Source organism: Fulmarus glacialis, unplaced genomic scaffold, assembly GCF_000690835.1.
Source record: "Fulmarus glacialis isolate BGI_N327 unplaced genomic scaffold, ASM69083v1 scaffold16494, whole genome shotgun sequence".
In the NCBI taxonomy this organism is placed as follows: domain Eukaryota; kingdom Metazoa; phylum Chordata; class Aves; order Procellariiformes; family Procellariidae; genus Fulmarus; species Fulmarus glacialis.
In genome coordinates, this window is record NW_009207556.1 from 1 (window position 1) to 18,966 (window position 18,966).

Here is an 18,966-nt window from a genome sequence, read left to right on the forward strand (position 1 = left end):
TGCCCGGGGCTTGCCGTCATCCAGGCAGTGTCCCCGCGGGCAGAAAACCAGACATGTCGTGCCTAGTGAGGTGACAGCTCTTCCTCATCTGCGGGTTTCTACGTTGCTAGTAACTCCAGCCTTTTAAACTTAATAGACTTGAAATGCATGGCTTTCAGCTGTGTGCTCCTCTCCTGAGACCCTGGTTAGCTTTTGGCCCTGGTTGAAGCTGCTGGTGCTCTGGCTGCGAGGTCTGTGGGATGTCATGGGTGTCATAAGGATGGCAGTAAGTATCTCCTGGGCCATCTGCCCGGCAGTATGTGGTGGTTGCCTGCACTGCCCCACAAGTGGCAATCACAGTGAGGGCACCAAGGCAGTGCAGGTGCCCCTGGCCCTGTGCCTCTGCCTCTGCATTGCCACTGGCTCGCGTGGGGACACTGTTAGTGGTTTCCCATGTCCTGCTTGCACTGAAGCTCTCACCGTTGATGATGCTGCAACATTAGCAGTTGCGGCTGCACTCCTGGAAAGTCCAAAGTCATTATAGGCAAAGCTAGCAGGGCAACAGTGTGAGTAAAAGGTGCATGAGTCAGGGTTTGCAGGAGCCTTTGGTACTGGGTAAGGATGCTGCAGCTACTGACAGCATGTCAGAAAGCGTGCCTCTCACTCTGGTACTCAGTGCTGCCAGATTTGCATTGGGTTTTTCAAGCAGCTTGTCTGAAGTTTGTAGCTAGCCCTCATGAGAATAACGTTCCTCCTGGAAAGCTCATACTGTTCTGTTACAGCAACCACTTGCAGTAGCACAGCTCTGACATGGTCCTAATAGAGAAAAAGCTTAGGAGATCTTAATTATCATAATAAAAACTGAGAAGGTTTTTTCTGGCAGAATGGTAAAAATGCTTGGTCCCAACTACACTAGGATATACATCATCCTGTCCACTGATAACGCCTGCCCTTTTGATGGCAGCTGCAGCAGTATCAGTGATTGTGCTCTGCTCTGTGTTTGAACAGTCCCTCGCACAAAGGCATTCCTTTCTGTGACTAATCTTCCTAGGAATTATAGTGATGCAAGTAATAAGTAATTAGTATATTTCATTACGCTAGCTCTGAGAAACTCAATCATGTTTGTGGCTGGTTGTCTCACAGTGCTGTAGAAGACTTCCTCTAGCTTTCACTTGCCTTGCTCGTTGATGTTGTATCAAGAAGGCACTCTGCTGATGTTTGAGAACTAGAAACTCTCAGATTGTGTGACCCTTTTCTAGTTTTCCTTGGCTGACCACCTGGGCCTAAGAAAAATGTGGTATTATCAGAGTATTGCAGTTTGGAACGAAGCCCCCTGTGGTGGTCCAAGAGTACAATTGTCAAGAATGGATACAAATGACCAAAACAGTGGATGCTAATGCGAGGTATTTATTATTCTCAGTAGTGCATGAATTCTGAGATGCTGCCTGGCATGGAGGGTGGGGAAGAGATTCTCTATCAATTGAGTGGAAAGCTTATTTTGTAGTTTCAGTTTTGAAGCCACATCGTCTTCCTTTATTGCAGCTGTAATTCTTAATGTACGTATTGTTCCAAGCCTAATTTCAAACTCACAGCTATTATTTTTTTTCCTAGTTAAATCTCTTTGTGGTTTTCCTTTCCAAGAAGAATTTATTACCATACTTTGGTCTGTGAGCTATAGCTGTACAAAAGCTGTAATACCAGCACTTCCTATATGTGTGTGCACTTTTTAAAAAATGAGTTGTTAAGTTGGTGGCTTACACCTATGTTAGGGTGTATCCTTGTCACAAGCAGTTGTGAGACACAAAAACCTCAGGAGCCTCCAAGACCCCATTTCTGTAGACCTCACTGAGTGGTCAGTGAGGCTGAGGTGAGGCATCCTTACAGCTTTTGGTGGCTGTCCTTTCCTCCTCTCCATGCCGGTCCTTGAGTCCACCCAGATTGACTCATCAGGGGTGCGATGTCAGGGCGGGCAGTGACTTCTGAGTATTTCACCATGGTGCCACTGACAGGTGATGCTCCAAATACCATGGCCACACAAGGAGGGAAGGAAGGGCTGGCACGAGAGAGCAGATCTTAAAGGGGAGGTAGCCCCTTTGGGTGGCCTTGTGGTAGCTCAGCCCTGGTAGGAAGTAAATGTTTTCGTGGACTTGTGCCAAGGAGATCGTGGAGGGGAACATGGAGAGAGGCTTGGCTGTCCTTGGTCGTGGTGGGGATGAGGGAAGGCCCTCACAGTCTTGGAGCGCACAGTCCCAAGGGAGAGGGTTACGGTTCATATTTGCTTTCTGTGGTGCATGGTAGCTGTTGCTGAGGTGAGGTGTCTCCAGTGGAAGAATAGAAAGGAGGGACTGTTCGGTGCATTGTCTTTCAGTCTTCTCGTTTGGTTTGGGATAGTGCTCGCTACCCTATGCGTGAAGTGCCAATATTTGATAACTACTTTTGTGGAAGTGTCTCCTGAGCTGGATTTGTTACAATTCCTTAAACTGATCTCTGCAGTGGGGTAATTCAGCTTTTATTGAAGTTGCAATGTATCTTACCTCTTATTTCAATGGGTGAAGCAGTAAGCCAACTCTGATTACTTTTCAAAACTGCACTGTAAAAGTAGACTGTATGTCATACTGTACTGCAGGCACAGATTTGTGAATTCTTCTTTTGTTTTGCTTTCTGAACAATTAGTATTCGGATTTTCCAGGGCTTCAGCTTGAATTTAAATTTTACTACATGGCTTTCTGAAAGTGAATTTATGAATCATTGTTATGGATTTTGAGTAATTATGTTGTCATGCTGTTATTGATAGATGCAGAGTCATACAGCTTTGAGTAATGTCAGCTTAAAAAAAAAGAGACTTTAGAAGCAGTGGACATAATTGTATTTCCTTTAACATCTGTGGGAGCAGGAAAAGGTCACTGCAGTATCTCACTGATGGACAGAAATATTTCATTAAAAGGTGGCAAGTGCTTGTGTTCCTTTGGTAGAACAAAAGAATTTGTCAGCACAGCCATTCAGTCTCAGGATGGTATTCTTTTCTATGTTTTTTGTGTGTTTTAACTTAGTACCTATTAAGCTTCAACCCTATTCAGGATTTCTAAGCTTATTTCTAAATAAGCTATTGTATTTGGTGCTGTATTCCTACAGTTCCCAAGATCACTTCGGTTAGAAATTTATCGTGTGTTTTTACTATTACAGGTAGCTGTAATCGGGATCTATTTATGGATCTGATGCAAGTCAGTTAGACTTTTGCAATATAATTCATGTCCAATTGGCATTTAGTTAGTTATATACGCTTTAATGCACCTCTAGGTAATCCATTGTTTCGGTTTGAATCAGTTTGGCCACTCTGACTTTGATATGAGAAGGTCCTGACATCATGATGGAAGTTGAGGCTAAACAAATCTAATTAATGAAAAGCCACTCATGAACAAGTAAGTAATAATGAATATATCACAAAATAATAATTAAAAAATGGGAAAAGTTACGCTCTCCAAGGTGCTTTGATATTTTAAAGAAAGGAAGTTGTGATTTGCGGCTTAGTGTAATGTTATACATTTTCACGATAGAATCAGGGAGAAGACTAGAGGAAGAAAATGTAGAGAAATACTTAACTTGTTTCTGCGTTCGTAAAAAAGGTTGTTTTGTTTGTACTTCCAGGTCATTCGGTTCAAAATACAGCTTACTAGCATGAGGAAAGAAATTACAGGCCCAGAGGCCTTTCTCCAAGTGTAAAAAAACCAGCAGTAGCCAATGATAAAACTGAGACAACGACAGCATATTAAACTATTAGTCATTGCAAGATATAATATTACCGGAGAAGAATAGCAAAGGAGATCAACCTACTAACAACACAACTTGTATATTGACCTGGATTTTACAGGGCTGGTAGGTCTGCGTAAGCTCGGTAGAAATATTCTTCTGTTGATTAAACCAAAGGTGCTTTTGTTGAGTAAAGCTAATGCGTTTGTCATGTGTAATCTTTTTTTGATTATGTTAGTACTTTTCTAATGTAGTTAAAATTGCAGACAAGAATTACAGGCAAGAATGATTTTTATTTGTAGCCAATTTATAGTGACATAGTGTGTAGCCTTGCCAGCAAAATGACTGCCTTTGTATGTCCTTTTCTAAGGATCTAGTCACCTGTGTTAGGGCAAGGTACATTCTGCTTTTAAAACAAACTCTGAGAATTTAAGAACATTCAGCTCTCCCTGTCCTTGGTTGAATTGCAGAGAGTGATTTATGCTTCAGCCAGGCATGAAAATAAATAATATTGCTTTTAATTGGTGTGCTTTACAATTTTTATTCCCATAATATAAAAATGTAACAATGAAAAGTAGTATGTAGAATAAATCTTTTATGACCATTTAAGTGTGGTTAAGGCATATTTCTCTTATTAATGTCAGCAGGGATTTTGCTCTTGCCTTTGAAGATAATATGCTTAGGCCTTTCATCATTAGTAAGTTTTAACTGGAGAGTGTGTGTGAATATCTATGCATATATGTCTATACAGACAGTTAGATGGCTTCTACTCTAACCTGGAAGCATGCTATGAATGCAGTTTTGCGAAATAAACAGGGATGTTTTGTTTTGAGTTTTTTTGACAGTTGACAGATGGAGAACATTGAGACATTGCAGAATCATAGTAAGTGAAGGGTTAAATATGAAGGTTTTACATGAAATTCAATCATGAATATACTGTTTATAATCTCATTGGCTTCGGTGTTGAAAATCTCATGTGCTGAAGGTAAAAGGTACAATTCAGTGTTTTGCTGCAGCAAGATCGTAATACTTAATTAAAACCTTAATATATAAATGAATGAAAACCATAATTGAAGCCATACTTCAGTTTTATTTCTGTCAACTTAATTTGTTTGTCTGAACAAGTTAACTAGGCACTGAGTCTATGATTGAACAAACTACTTAAACATGTGCTTAATGTTAAACATATGAACCTAGTGATGAAAGTTGGGCATGTGCTGTTCAGCTGAGTTAGGGCTGAAATTACCCCATCTGTGCGGTATCTTAGCCCAGTGATTTACACTGACAAGTGCAGCTTTTGCCTACAAATCTTTTTTATGTCAGGAAATGTTTAAATCTAGTTGATTCTGCCTTGGGGTAGGTTGTGGCTGAGATGATCTCTCAAACCCCTTACCAGTCTTGTCTTCTAAGATTTAAGTAACAGGAAAACATAAGTGACGAAAAGTCAGAGTTCAAAACTTATTGGTATAATTTGAAGGATGTCCTTGAAAATTTGCTACTCTATGATTACATTTAAATTATGGCATATTTGTAGGCTTACAATAAGCATCCACTTTTGAAGTGATTGCAATTATGTTTATGAATACTTCTGGGCTGTGCTTTCTTGCAATACTTTTCTATTGTGAAGTGCTACAGAGTTTGAAGGACCATAGAGGCATTTCTATGGTTTTGTTGTTCCCTATTAATTTTGTGGTATGCGCATCCTTTAGAATGTGAACTGGTATCTCTTTTCTGTTTTGTCTATATCTGTGGGGTGCTGGCCTACTGTGTGTGCTTTTCAGCACCATTTTAATTAACAGGCTGAGGAGATGGCAGAAAAAGGGGTGATAGCCATGCTCATCCTAATGACAGCTCCCTATCAGAGAGTCTCTTCACTCCTGGCTGCCTTCTTGCACTTGGTCAGCATTCACTTAATTTCATGGCTGGTTTAGTTAATGTGAAGGCAGCTGACCTTATTGCAAACTTCAGCTTTTGAAGAGGCAGGTTTTCTCTGTGTTAGAGCTCTAAGTCATTGCTTGGCTTTGTTCTTTCTCCCTGACAGAGAAAGTGCTTGTACCTTGTTTCTTGTAACCAGTAATGTCAGAAAGTTAACAGTCATGTGCAGTCCTCTTTCATGTATTATTTACTACAATATAAATTATTTTTATTTATGTATTTTTTTTAAACAGGCATAATACACAGTGGATTACTTACTGACTTTGGATTGATATCAGTCATAGCTGTGGGTCTGTAAAAACACACTTTGATTACATTAACTTCTTAAAAATGAATGGGAGGTCATGCAGTGTGAGCCATCGGACAACAGGTATTTCTCATGGACCTAGGATGATCAGTGGACAGCAGATCCCACCAGTCAGAGTTCATGCAGGAACGCCCTGCCCATCTTCAAATAGCAGCACCCCAAGCCCAGCTTTTGGAAACTTGTCTGCCAGCCTACACTTAAAGATGCCCCTTGGAGGAGGGGTAGCTCCTCAGAGCAACATCATTGACAGTACTATTCAATTCCCTGCTCTAAGTCCCAGGAAACAAGCGGTTGCACATGGGAAGCCTTTATTACAAGTCCCACAGCCCCCAGGACTGCCAGCCCCACAGTCTTTAAAGCCAAAACAGCAAGAATTTGGAAATACTTTCTCCCCATGCACAGGTGAAGGTAAGACTCCTTTTTCTATTGCTATTAGTAATAGCATTTCTTCTCCAGTATCACATACCCAGATGGTATTGGGTTTAGTAGATGGAATCCAGTCTCTTCTTTACCACTCTTCTACTACAAAGGACGAGATACTGAAACAAAATGTTTTGCTATTTTCCACAAAAGTATTTCGTCGTTTCATTATTCCCAGGGGCTTTGTATTACACACCAGTTGCTCAGAATCCCTGTGTTGTCCTAAGATTCTTTATAAACAGTGTAGTGTGACTTTGCTTTGCTAACCTAGCCTCTTGACTCAACAAATCCAGATAGTCATTTTATGTTCTGTGGCACTGGAATTTTGTGAGTGCTATCTGAAATACTCCTTCTTGGATGCATGAACACAGCTTTCCACTGGTGACTAACAGCTGCTTACTGATGAAAGCAGCAATGTAGTCATGCTTTTTAGAGTGCTTAGGCTGGACAAGCTGTAAAGCACTTTGGAGCATGTCTTGACTATAGATCTGCAATCCATTTTTTGGAACCACTGTTTATGCTGTAGAAAATAATGATGCATAGCCGTCACAAAATTTGGAGGCTGGTCCTCTGTGAGTAAGTGCTTGTGCGTCAGAGACTTACCTATCTATGAGAAAGTACTTGACTGTCTGCTCTTGGGTCTTTGAAGTCAAAACAACTTTTAAGTTTTCAGTACTTCTTGACTCTGGTCATGCTGGAGATGGGGATACTCTTTTGGAGGAATTTTGGTATCATACGTTTGAAACTGAATGTACATAGGCATGAGGATGTAATGTATAGAAAAGAATTAAGTGGTTTAAAATACCAAGAAAAGCTTGGGTTGGTATCTGAGTGAAAGTGCAGCAAAGGAGACAGAGATTTCCCATTTTATTCCAAGTGTGTTGCTCCTCTCTGTTTTCTGTTTTTCTTCACTATTTCCCTTTGAAAACTTAGGAAGTCCATCCCTTTTCGGCAAGGCTTGCAGGCTTGAAAGCAGTATCATTTCAGAACAAGTTGAAAGTTAACTGCATGCTTGAGTGCTCTGCTGAGTCAGACCAGTGGTAATGCATACACATATTCACTGGCTGACCTCTGAGATCACCCGTCTGGTGCTCACTTTGGTGGTGGTGGGGGCTGTAACTCACAGCATATAGCTTTAAGCTTCTGCTGCAGCGAAGAGAGGTGGACTCCTCACATGATGAGCTTTGGAGGAACTTTTCTATCTCTCTTTCACTACAGGTAGAGCCTGATTCCTGCTCATGCCTAAAACCAGGAAATGCATGCTGGGATCTCTAAAATAGCCCTACATAACAGCTAGTCCACCTGCAGTATGTGTTGCAGAGCAGCATCACAGGGTGAAGAGAGCATCACCTAGTTTAATGTCCTTGGTTTGGGGATTTTGATCTGCTGTGCCTGACCACTCTGTTCCTAGCTGCTGTCATTTCCATCTTTCCTTCTTGGCCTGATTAGCTCTTACATATGTCTGCTGTTTTGCGGGGTAGCGAGTAGAGAATTCAGCTGAAGGGCTGGCATGAGGGAAGCTTATATATAAACAATGCTGGATAGATAAGATGCTGTGGACTTCAGACACAGACTTCAGATTCTATGTTTCTATGGATTGGGATTAGTAATTCCTCATGCTTTTAAGTTCTTGTTATTAGCAGGACCACTTACAGAGTTGAAGATTATGCGTGCTGGGAACGTACCCACTATGGGGAAGAGCTAAGTCTCATTCACTTGGTCATGTCCAGATAATTTTCTAAGACTTTGAACCTTGTTATGCTGTATAAAGCATAGCATGTATGTAAATAAAACTGTAAGCCTTATAAAACTATTCATGTAGTTTATGCTTGCGCAGCTCTTTCGTATTTTGTCCTTTTCTAGTGGCAGGTATGTGGAGGGAACTGACTTTTGGTAGGTACTTACTTTAGTTAAACCTTCATCTCAAGTTTTCCTTTTATAGTTATCTCAGTATCAGTTACAGAGGTTTGCACTATTCAAACTTGGTTTTTGTTGTTTTTTGTTTTTTTACTTTAAAATACATGGGCTAGTAAAAGCAGCAAGATACACAACAAAATGACTTGCTGGTGGTTTTGGAATAGTTTCCCTGCATTCTTTCAATAATAGATAAAACGGTTTAAAAAAAAAACCCAGAAGCTTCAGTTTGGGATGGAGGAAAGAACAGAATATTTTGGGGCAATCCAATTTTGTGTCTTGTTTTTTACAGAGGTTTTTTTTTTGACAGGAGGTGGTGCTGAGTGCGCGAAAAGAGAACAGTAATAATCTACCACAACACGCAGAGAGTCTTTACTTTGCATGAAGACTCCCTTTATCTTGTATAGTGTTGCAAAGCTTTGAAAGGAGATGATTTTTAGAAAGCGTGCCACCTAAGTCATGTTAAGAGTAACTTACACTTCTGTGCATGATGAGAACCTGAAGCACATTGTGCTGTGTTACTGTATGGAGAAAAAAAGCGAGTCTGAACATGCACTGGTGTACATCTCTGACTTTGGCTACTTTTCTTCCTGTGTGGTACTGATGGTATATATGCTTTCTAGTACTATGTTGTGCATATGAAAAAGAAAATAGTATAATGGTGGATTTTTTTCAGTGTTGAAATGTGCCAGTATGGTGATTTTTTTTTTTTTTTCTTTTGCTAGGAGTGTACACTTCTGTGTATACATATTAGATATTTTCACATAGAAATTAGGTGCAAAATGCAGGCATAACAGTATACATATTTGGCATTGGAAATCTACAGTCTCTCATTTTGTTTGATATGCGTATTTGACCACACCTTTTAGATTTACTCAGGCCTACAAAGAGATCTTTACTGACAGTATTTACTGAGGTGAAAGTGAGCTAGAGAGACATCAGGCAGGAATGAGCAGAAAGGGGAGAAGGGTGACAACAGTATAGGAAGACACAAGACCATAACCTGGCCAGCACTGGTCTTCAACTTGTCTCATCATCGCAGATCTTTTGACAGAAGTCTTGTAATGAAAAATAATATAATATTAAAAATCCAGCTTTCTACTGAGTGTTCTATTAAGAAGGTAATTTTTTTTAAATTGTGTAGATTTCAAATACTTCAAATTAGAACTGTGATCTAAATGTAGTGATGTCCAAAAGTTATGTATTGAAGAATTTATTACCAGCCTATCTGCACTTTATATATGACTGAATAGTATTTTGTTTTCTAGAAAACCTAGTAGCTGTCTTATTGCTTGTCTTATTCACTCCTCTGTGCAGACAATGGACTTGCAAGTGTGAGCTGGACTATGTTCGGGATATCAGGCATGAGTGTTCTCATGTCTCATGTAGTACTAAAAATCACAAATCTTTCTGAAAACAACACATATTTTCTGAAAGGACCATTATGTCCAACACCTATGCTGGTTTCTCAGTGAACGAAAGTATGTTTTTGAAGTCCATCAAGAGGTATTAAAGATAAACATATCCCTGCTGGTGTAGGTGGTTGCAGAAGGTGGCTGTGGGAGTAGTTCGGGAGGACACCTTCTATTTTTCCCTCAGCATTATTTGTAAGCACCAGTGGGAGGAGGGTCCTGCTGGGGGAGTTGGATCCTTGGTCTGACCCGCCGTGATCATACTTAACATGCTTATGGCAGTTCGTTCAAAGTTTAGGAGTGGATTTTCCTGTCCTGTAAGACAATATATTGTAGTCTTAAAGCAGCTTGGATTTGGCTGATGGAGAATTTCCATTGTGACCGAAATTCTGTGCTGAGGTGCTGTTGGTGGAGATGGTGCGGCTGCTGCCCCTCCAGCCACTGTGCTCCTAACCTGGTGGAGAGATCCAACAGGGACGTGGGGAGGGGAGAGGCAGCCTGTCAACCTGGCTTTTGGACTTCCTTATTGCAATTGTGGTTTGAGCTGGTATGTCTGGCAAGACTTTCCAGAAATTGTGAGCAGCTCTCAGTCATGAGAGCCGTAGCCATCTCCTTGCGTCCTCTGTTCTCCCCGGGTGACACTGCACACGCGGGGAGTTGAAGCCTTGGAAACCAGTCTGGCCTTTTATTCCACCCTGACTGCTCTACCAACACAGTGTAGTCAACATGTGGGTATGTGACTAAGACTATGTTATAGTCGTGAGGAGCGGACATCAAAATACTTGAGGTGGGACTTGAAGAAGCAAATCTGGACATTTGTTTCTAAGAAATGCAGAAACTTGTGCAGATAGGCATGGACCCCTTTTGTTCTCCTTCCCAGGACCATTGAAAAGACAGTTGTCATCTTCCATTTCTGTGGTTCCTGCCGTGTTAAGTTTGTTCCTTGACATGAAAAATCATTATGTGTTTTACTTCCTATTTTCTTGCAAATGTGACTGTAAATTTTTGCGAGTAAAATGAATCAGTTAGCTAATGTTCGTGCGTAAGATGAGCATGTTTCCTGCTGGAGAACATTAAGGCTCTTCCTTATCCTGGAAATAGAAGACAGGCATTAAATCTTGGGATTGGTATTTTTTTTTCCCCCCCAGAGGCTCTGGAAGAAGCAGCAGCTCCAATGCTGCTAAGCTATGTGAGAACTGTGAACTTGGTCAGGGAGGATCCTTTGTCTGCAGTTGCCAGGAGAGCCTTGTTTCACTTTTGAACAATAACCACACAGGTCTGTGTGGAGTGTTATATGTAGAAATGTTAATCAGTAAGCAGCTTGAGCTGCACTTGAAACCTCTTTAACATACTTATTTTGCTCTGTAGTGGTGCTGTTGTTTTTGTGTGTCAGTTGGCACAGTCTGAAAAAAGATGTTCATCAGTATTCTGTGCAGTTCCTTACGCAGAAAGCTTGACTCAAGACATTCTCTTTTTCAGTTGTGTTCTATAATCAATTGTCAGCAGTTTTAAAGTCTAGTTATTGATGATGTTTAGGTACAGCAAAGTGATTAAGTGATAATGATCTTAGTTTTATCCGGCATGACACATTTTCCAGCTTTGCATATGTTTCACTGGCCTTGATATGCTTGAAAAACAACACAGGATCCATCGAGGCAAAGAAATCGTAACTTACAGCTCTGGCAGTTGTTGGGAAAATCCAGTCTGAAGACAGTAGGGATGGGTCTTGGTGGATTCTTTTGTCTGGTCTAGGACTTTCCAAAAGGGCACAGCTGAGAACTTGAGACTGCTCGAGTTTAATTCTGCAGTTAGTTTTAGGGGCTGGATGACCAGCAATCCTGGTCAGGTTTGAGAGCTGTGGTTCACTGTGGTTCTTGGTATGCTTCTCATAGAATGTACAAGAGGTTTACTTCATTTTTATGTAAAAGCTGGTGCACAGATTCCTGTTGCAAGACATTCCTTTGGAGTGCTTATTTCAGGTTAATTTTTTTTTTCCTACCTGTCACGTTTCAGGCATGGTTCAATGCCTGAACATAAATGATGTTCAGGCAACTCTTGGACACAAATGATGGAAGGCAGTGATTAACATTGACTTTGACTCTGTACTTTTAGAGTCCTTATCTTAAGCATTCAGAATTTTGTTTAAGAACAAAATGTTTAAGAAAATAAAAATAGCTGGTGATACCAAAACCCATGTTGGACTATGTGTAATAAAGGCCCCAGGCAACTTACAAAAATTCCCTGAAGAGTGTTAGGCTTACTGCCAAAAAGGATCTACTTTACACAGGAACTGTAAAATCCCTCAAGAGTATTAGGCATATAGCCAACACTTAGCCATTCTGTGTTAAGAGTGTAGTTTAACTTCTCTCATACCCAGCCTTATACTTTTATCCTCTGCTTTGTGGGCCTGGACAGTGAGCTTTAAAATGAATTGCAGCTATCCAAAATACAGTATAGTGAAGGGGCAGATTTAAGTAAAGCTCCTATTTTATAATTTTCTTAGACCAAATATTGTTCTTTCAGACAAGGGCAAACCAGTTGAAGGTGATGGGGTGTATTTATCAATAGCTTTATGACACCTGTTTTCACCATGATGACAGCTTGCTGTTGTCAGTAGCACCCATAGAGTATCTCCAGCTGGAAGGCTGCAAAGAGAGCGTGGGCAAGCTGGATGGCGGAGGCTACACCAAGCTCACGACCCCATGGGCAACCTCCGTTGGAGATCTCAGTATGCCTTTGAGTGTCCTCCCCAGGAAAATTCCCAAAGGATAAAATCAAAGCAGATGTACCTTCCTGAGAGGGTGACTCTTCCAGGAATATAGCATTTCCTTTTTTTTCTCCATTGTCACTGATTAAAGGATGCTTATGTATCTGCACTTACGTCATCGTAAAAATGGCTAATGAATTTTGTATCCTCCTTCAAGTTTGCAGAGAGGAAAATTTGATGCCTCAGGTCAAGCCATCGTAAACAAGTAAACCAAAACAGGGCAAACTATATTTTCACTTCACTTTGTTTGAGAATCTTCAGCTTAGTGCATGATTTTTCAGTTTTGTTTTATCACCAGGAGATGGCACTAACAAAATCTGTTTTCATGCAGAGATATGCATGTTTCAGCCACCTTTTCATAGGAGAAATTTGGAATAAAACTCCAGTTGAAATATGAAAGTTTTGTACTTAAAAATTCTTGAAAACTGCATTGAGGCCACATCTCCCTCTGAGTGAAGTAAGGTTTGAGTATTTTGGTGTGAACATGGGTAAGACACTTAAATTTGCTGTGCTTCTATTCTTTTCATTGTCAAATTTTGGAGAAGTTATTTTTACATTTATACAGTGCTTTGAGATCTCCACCTGAAGTGCAGTTTATTGATGTCAAACACAAAATTAATTTCAGGGCTGCATGTGCACCTACAGAGAGAGAACAGGTTGTTTGTACCTTTATGTGGAGGACCAAGGGGCCAAAAAGCAGCCTGGTGCATAGTTAAGCATAGATGTGTGCAAATACTGAATTTTGCAGATCGATTTGGCTTTTTTGCATATTACCATTATGTTCTTCTTGAACTATATTGCCTTTCCTAGCAGTGCTATAACATGATCTTCACCATGGTAATGTGTTCCTTCATTTGGTCCCCACTGCTGCAGACCTGTTTGATGATGGCGAACAGGAGCATACCAACTGCTTGCTTTGTTTTAGCTGCTCTGTCCTACCCCTCGTCCATGGAAAACAATGAGAAGAGAAGCTGCTCTTCTGACATCATTTCTGTACATGAAGTGCAAAAATGGTCTTTCGTTTACTTTCAGAGTTCTCACACAGTCGTAAATACCTGGAGTAGTCCTGCGAGGAGCAGGGAGTAGAACTCAGTGATCCTTATGGGTCCCTTCCAACTTGAGATACGCTGTGATTCTATGATTCTGTAATACCTCTGTGAATAAAAGGGGGAATTGAGATTTTTTTCTTTTCTATTTTACTTGTGGCTGGTCTTTCTGAAGCTGGATTTGATAATTAGTTCTGTCTCAGAGTTCAAGGAAGCTAGGGGAATTAGTATGACTTCTTTTTAAAGGACCATGCTTACATGTTTGAACTTTGGCTTAACTTGGACAATAAACTGCCTTAAAATGTATCTGACCTGTTTCTAACTGGGTTATAAATAGCCTGCACATGTTCCTTTGTCTGTGTTTCTGTACCACTTATCCCTTCCAGGGCAAATTTCATCTCAGGCCAGTGAGATGTTTGCAGGCATTGTGTGTTACCTTACACTTGAATTAGTGGAGTGTGTCCTTCGCTGCTGGTTGTAAGAGTGTAGATCACCTTTTCAGCAGACTTGAGATACCAGCTGAGTATGTGTTGGGTGCAGCAGGTGGGACAATGAGCAGGGAATGCAGAGATGCAGATGTACAAACGTGCCTCAATTGATGTTATTGTCAAAACTCGGTATTCGCATCAGCATGGCAGAATTTTATTTTGGTATCTGCTGTGGTACTTGCTGCTGGAGCTTCTTCAACTATCGTGTCCCGTTTTAGCTCTATGTCCCCCTATTCTCACTCTCTCCATTTGTCTGTCTTCTCTGTTTGGATTCATGGTGAAGACTTTGTTTATCTTCTGTTTGCTCAGTGACAGATACAACTGCTACTGCAGCCCCTGGGCATTACTGCAATGCAATTCACAATGACACTGATGAAAATGTAATACATAGTGATGGGTGTGATGTAAGTGTCTATAGTGAATAAGTAAATGGGGACATTATTCTCTCTTGAACACACAAAAAAATTTTAAATGTGGTATGAACAGTAAGGTACCACAGTAAATATACTGCCATGAAATACTTACTGTAGTCTTTTAAACTGTGTTAATATGAACTGCAACAGCAAAGTGTGTTTTTTATCTTTTATCTCCCATGGTAAACTTGTTGGGTAAACAGAATTATGGCAAAATAGTCATTATTGACTGCTGTGACTTTACCAGTGAAACTTGTTTGATGGTAAAATGGTACTACTTCTGTATTTCAGCAAAGAAACATCTTCAGTTCTGATGGCTCTAGGTGGAATTTTGATCTCCTAATTTGTCTTTGATTGACAGTTGATCTTGCAAAAGCAATAAACAATTTCTGTTCATTGTCTTAAAATAAAAATTGAGATTATTCATAAAGGGGGAAAATTTTTGAGACTGAGTGAACAGCTAGAGAAGTTTGTTGTCTGCATTTAACCATCATAGTTATGGGGCTAAGTCAAATATTGCCATTTTATACCGAGGTTTGTGAAATTCTGCAGGTGGCAAGCATGCTCTTCAGCTGTTTTATGGCTGGTGGTTCTAGAGAGAGATAGGAGATAGGACTAGTAGTGTTTGGGTGTCACAGGGCTACATTTGTTGCTGAAGCTGATTAACTGTTGAATTGTTTCTAGAAGTTGGAAGTCAGCTCCATAGTCCCCGCAAAATGGGAAGGGGGTATGAGGAACCCATTGCACATCATGAAAGGCAGGAGGGCCTGGGGCAGGAGCAGGGAATGAGCTCTTTCCTTCTCTGAGCCCTTCCCCTCAGTCTCGTGATACAGGATATAGCTGATATGTAGGCTCTTGTGAAAAAAACAGAACCAAAACACGTGTCCAGGCAATATTCTTCTGTTGCTGCTCTAAACAGATTTTTCCTTGTGATAAAAATCAGTGTTCATTGGGGTTTTCTGTGGTCAGTTCTATAGATACCATGCAGTTGATGAAATCACTGGTTTAAGTGGTTTTCCCTGGGCTGTGTAGAGAAATCTATCCCTGTTTAGTCTATTTGACACATTAATAGGCTGAAACAGAATATGGTTCACTTTTGCTACTGCTGTCTTTTCACCAAAAAAACCTAATTTTATAAGCCTTTATGACAAGATGATCAGAAAGAGGAATTCCTTTCTGGAGTAATTACCCTATTCTGTGGTGGAAGTTGTTCCATTCAACTCCTATCATGAATTTTATTGTCTGCTCAGGCAGAACCAGTATTTGGACACTTAGGACATTAGCAAATGCTTTGCTAATTGAGTATCTTAGACTTTTTTTCTGTTGTGGATGCATATCATTCAGATTTCAATGAATGAATGAATGAATAAGAGCACTGCAGTACGTTTCTTCTGACAGGATATTTTAAATTGCATAAATTACCAATCATTGCAGTCAATTACCCTACTTGCTGTATAACAAGGCTGTACATTTGTGCACATGACATTTCTAGAGACTGACCTTCAGGAGATGTTCTTCGCTTTTCTTATTGGTCAAAGATAATATTAAAAATGTAAGTGATTAAATTTGGCAGATGTGATTTCTGAGTCTGGTCCGTAAGTGGTATAGCTGTGCTGAATAGTCCCAAGAGGGTTTCAGGAATGCTGTCTCCGTGCAATGTCTGATTCAGTTCCCCAGTTGTTTGTGGAGATAGCAGCTGTTAATGCCTGAGATAGAGAATGCTGGTTGGCCATTGTACAGTAGCTGGGCCAAGAGTTAAGGTAAGTTTTCCAAATCAGCCATTGTAAAAAACAGGATAACAACTAGGGCTAGCTTTGTAAAAAGAGAAGAGTTAAAGTAGCAAGAGGAGAAATCAAAATGTTTATTCATAAATCCCACCGGGTCTTCTATGGAGTCTTTGCTGGCAGCCAGTGCAGGGATTTGGATGCAGTGGCAAGCCCTGCCCGGTCCTCTCCAGTCCTTTGCAAAGTCTTTGCCTCTGTCTGCACTGCGATGTGACTGTCTGTCCACCCACTGCCATCTCTTTAGCTTCATCCTGGCACCGTGCTGTACCCTGCAGTCTCTCCAGCCCTGTCTTCCTCCACTAGCCCAGCAGCTCCCAAAAGGAGGAAGGGTCTCTCTTCCCCAGGGGTGACCACGGCCCTGTCCCTTCTAACAGCAAGCGCATGCGACCGAGAGCACACTGCTCAGGTCAGGCTGCCACAGCTTCATTGCATTTTCAGGATGCACAGGAGCTGTGGGATTGAAGACCTGCAAACCGCTCTAGGAGCTTCAAGGCAGAAGAAATGTTATCGTGTCATTTCCAAAAAGAGGTTACATTCAAATGGAGAGTGAATTTTTAGGCTGGGTTATGTTTTATTAACATGATAATGTATTCAGGTTTTGTTGGTTATGAACGCCAAGAGTGATGATCTCGTATGAGCAGCAATGAAATTGTACAGCTTCCTCTCTTTGGGCGGTATTTGGTGTTGACTGGACTGAAGATGGAGATACAGTGATGAAAAGGTTCTCTGTCTGCTTTTCAGTATCCTCAAATCTTGGGTGTTTGATGAAAAATGTTTCTTTATTTCACCTGAATGGCTCAATGTGCCTTTTTTCTTTACTGTTAACTTGCATGAGGAGTCTAAGGCTAAACTGAGTGCTTTTAACTAGTGTTATATCCTGCCTTTTACACAAAAAATTTACTTTACAGTTCGGGAATACAGTTTGTCTCAGTCTGTCTGTTTCTGAGACTTGAATGAGATTTGGCCACTGAAAAGGCTTTAGGGTTGCCAAGAATTTTACCATGAATCATTTGGAAACATCCTAAATAAGTGTTTTGAGCACAGAAGTTTAAAAAAAAATCTATATACAGTTTAATAATTTTTACTTAGAAAGGTAAAAAGAAAATAGATACTTTTACTAAAATAGCGCTTGAGAAAACCCAGAATAAATTTTAATATTTGCCTGAATTTATAATTCATGTTTTATTCAAATACTAGTACAGTATGATAGGCAGTCATCATCGTTGCTGACATTATCAGCAAGAAGTTTACTTTGGCAGCTAAATACAGTTCTTAATTGCATAACACACACTTTAACATCCTTGTTCTGTCCTACTGAGATGTTTTCAATGGCTTATTTGAGAGGATAAGTCAAGAGTTCAGCAGTAGCATATTTGATCTAGGTTGAACTTACATTTATTATATACTACTGTTTGAACATCTGTTAATAAATCTTCAGTTGGCTTTCAATTTCCAGCTAATCAAACTGTAATTGGTCTGTCAATCAGCATTCCCAAATAAATGTTCTTCTCAAAAACTACTGACCCAGCATTGGTGTCAAATAATTAGTGAAATGTATCTTCTAACGCAATCCACACTGTTTCTTGTGAATGTTTTGATGCTTTTGGCAGTAAGAGAGGACTGCTTGGGTATTTATTTGCTTAAGCATGTAGCTAGAAAATGAGTTGGCTTTCAAATAAGAGGAAATGTTTAAAAAATCTTTTGTAATGTAAGAGAAATGCTGTTCATTTTGGGACCTCGAGGCCTGCTGGAAGACCACTTTCGATGTCGTGTGTACCCTTCCTGGCCAATTCCTGAGCAGTGGGATGGTTAATGCTGCTGCCTGACTCTTCTTTGCCCATAGAGGTGCAAGGCTGGTGGGTTTTGCCCACTTAATCTATACTCAGATTCTTGCTAGCTTTGCTGCACCACCTGAAGTGGCTTTCTGTTTTGACTTCTTGCTGCGTTGGCATCATTCCCATCTTGCATATACTTTCTCAACTACTTTCTTCATTGGTGTGAAATATGGTTACACGTCTTATTTCCAAGTGAAAAAACATTTATTTTTTAATGTGTGTTCATAAGAGAACAGGGAAATTTCTGCCCTGAGCAATGAGTATTTATCTCTGAAATTACTGGGGTTCACGTGATGGGAATATTGTTTCTGGCATCTTGATTGGTCGCAGCAGAAGTGATTGTTATTTAACTGCACTTGTTTTGGTGTGAAAGTGGAAGAAGGAGCAGAGAAGTCATAATGAAAGGTTTTTGGATCATTAAATGCATTTTAGAAATGCATGGAGAGGGAAAAGGAGTGAGGAAATTGATTTTACATAGATTTGTATATTCACATCCATTCATTCATTTCTGATTATACAAATTCTGGGCAGTATTCAAAACCCAGTGAAACTGTCAATTTTTGGTCAGTCTGTTTATTACTGTTAACTTGGATGGGGATGGGAAGCATTTGTTTCATAAAATGGCTTTGTGTAGTTCATAGTCAAATTGCTAACTCTGCCTAGAATCTTGTGTAAGACCAACACCATCGATTTTTTACGTTTTTTCCTATGGTTGTTTTGAATTCCTTTCTCATAAAAGAAAAATCATTTTCTTGCTAAGTATGGAAGCTGCTGAAAGCTTTGAAACTTTTGTTGACCTCATGACAAATCCTATGCAGAAATTAAGTAGGGTTGTTATCTCACTGGGCGTTTGAAAGGTGGAACAGCTTTGAGTCTGCCCTTGAAAAACAAATGAGACAGACCATGTGTCTAGCTAGCT

At 40.3% G+C, this 18,966-nt stretch overlaps 1 protein-coding gene across 1 annotated transcript in view; it reads left to right on the forward strand.

Annotated features, from left to right (window-relative positions):
• Nucleotides 1-5,991: 5,991 nt before the first annotated feature.
• The window catches only part of GLIS3 (GLIS family zinc finger 3), a gene marked incomplete at its 3' end in the record, with an annotated part of 40,454 nt that continues 27,479 nt past the window's right edge, over nucleotides 5,992-18,966 (forward strand). The window contains exon 1 of the mRNA XM_009576167.1: nucleotides 5,992-6,376. Within this exon, the coding sequence (XP_009574462.1) occupies nucleotides 5,992-6,376 (385 nt within the window). The remainder of the gene's footprint in view (nucleotides 6,377-18,966) is intronic.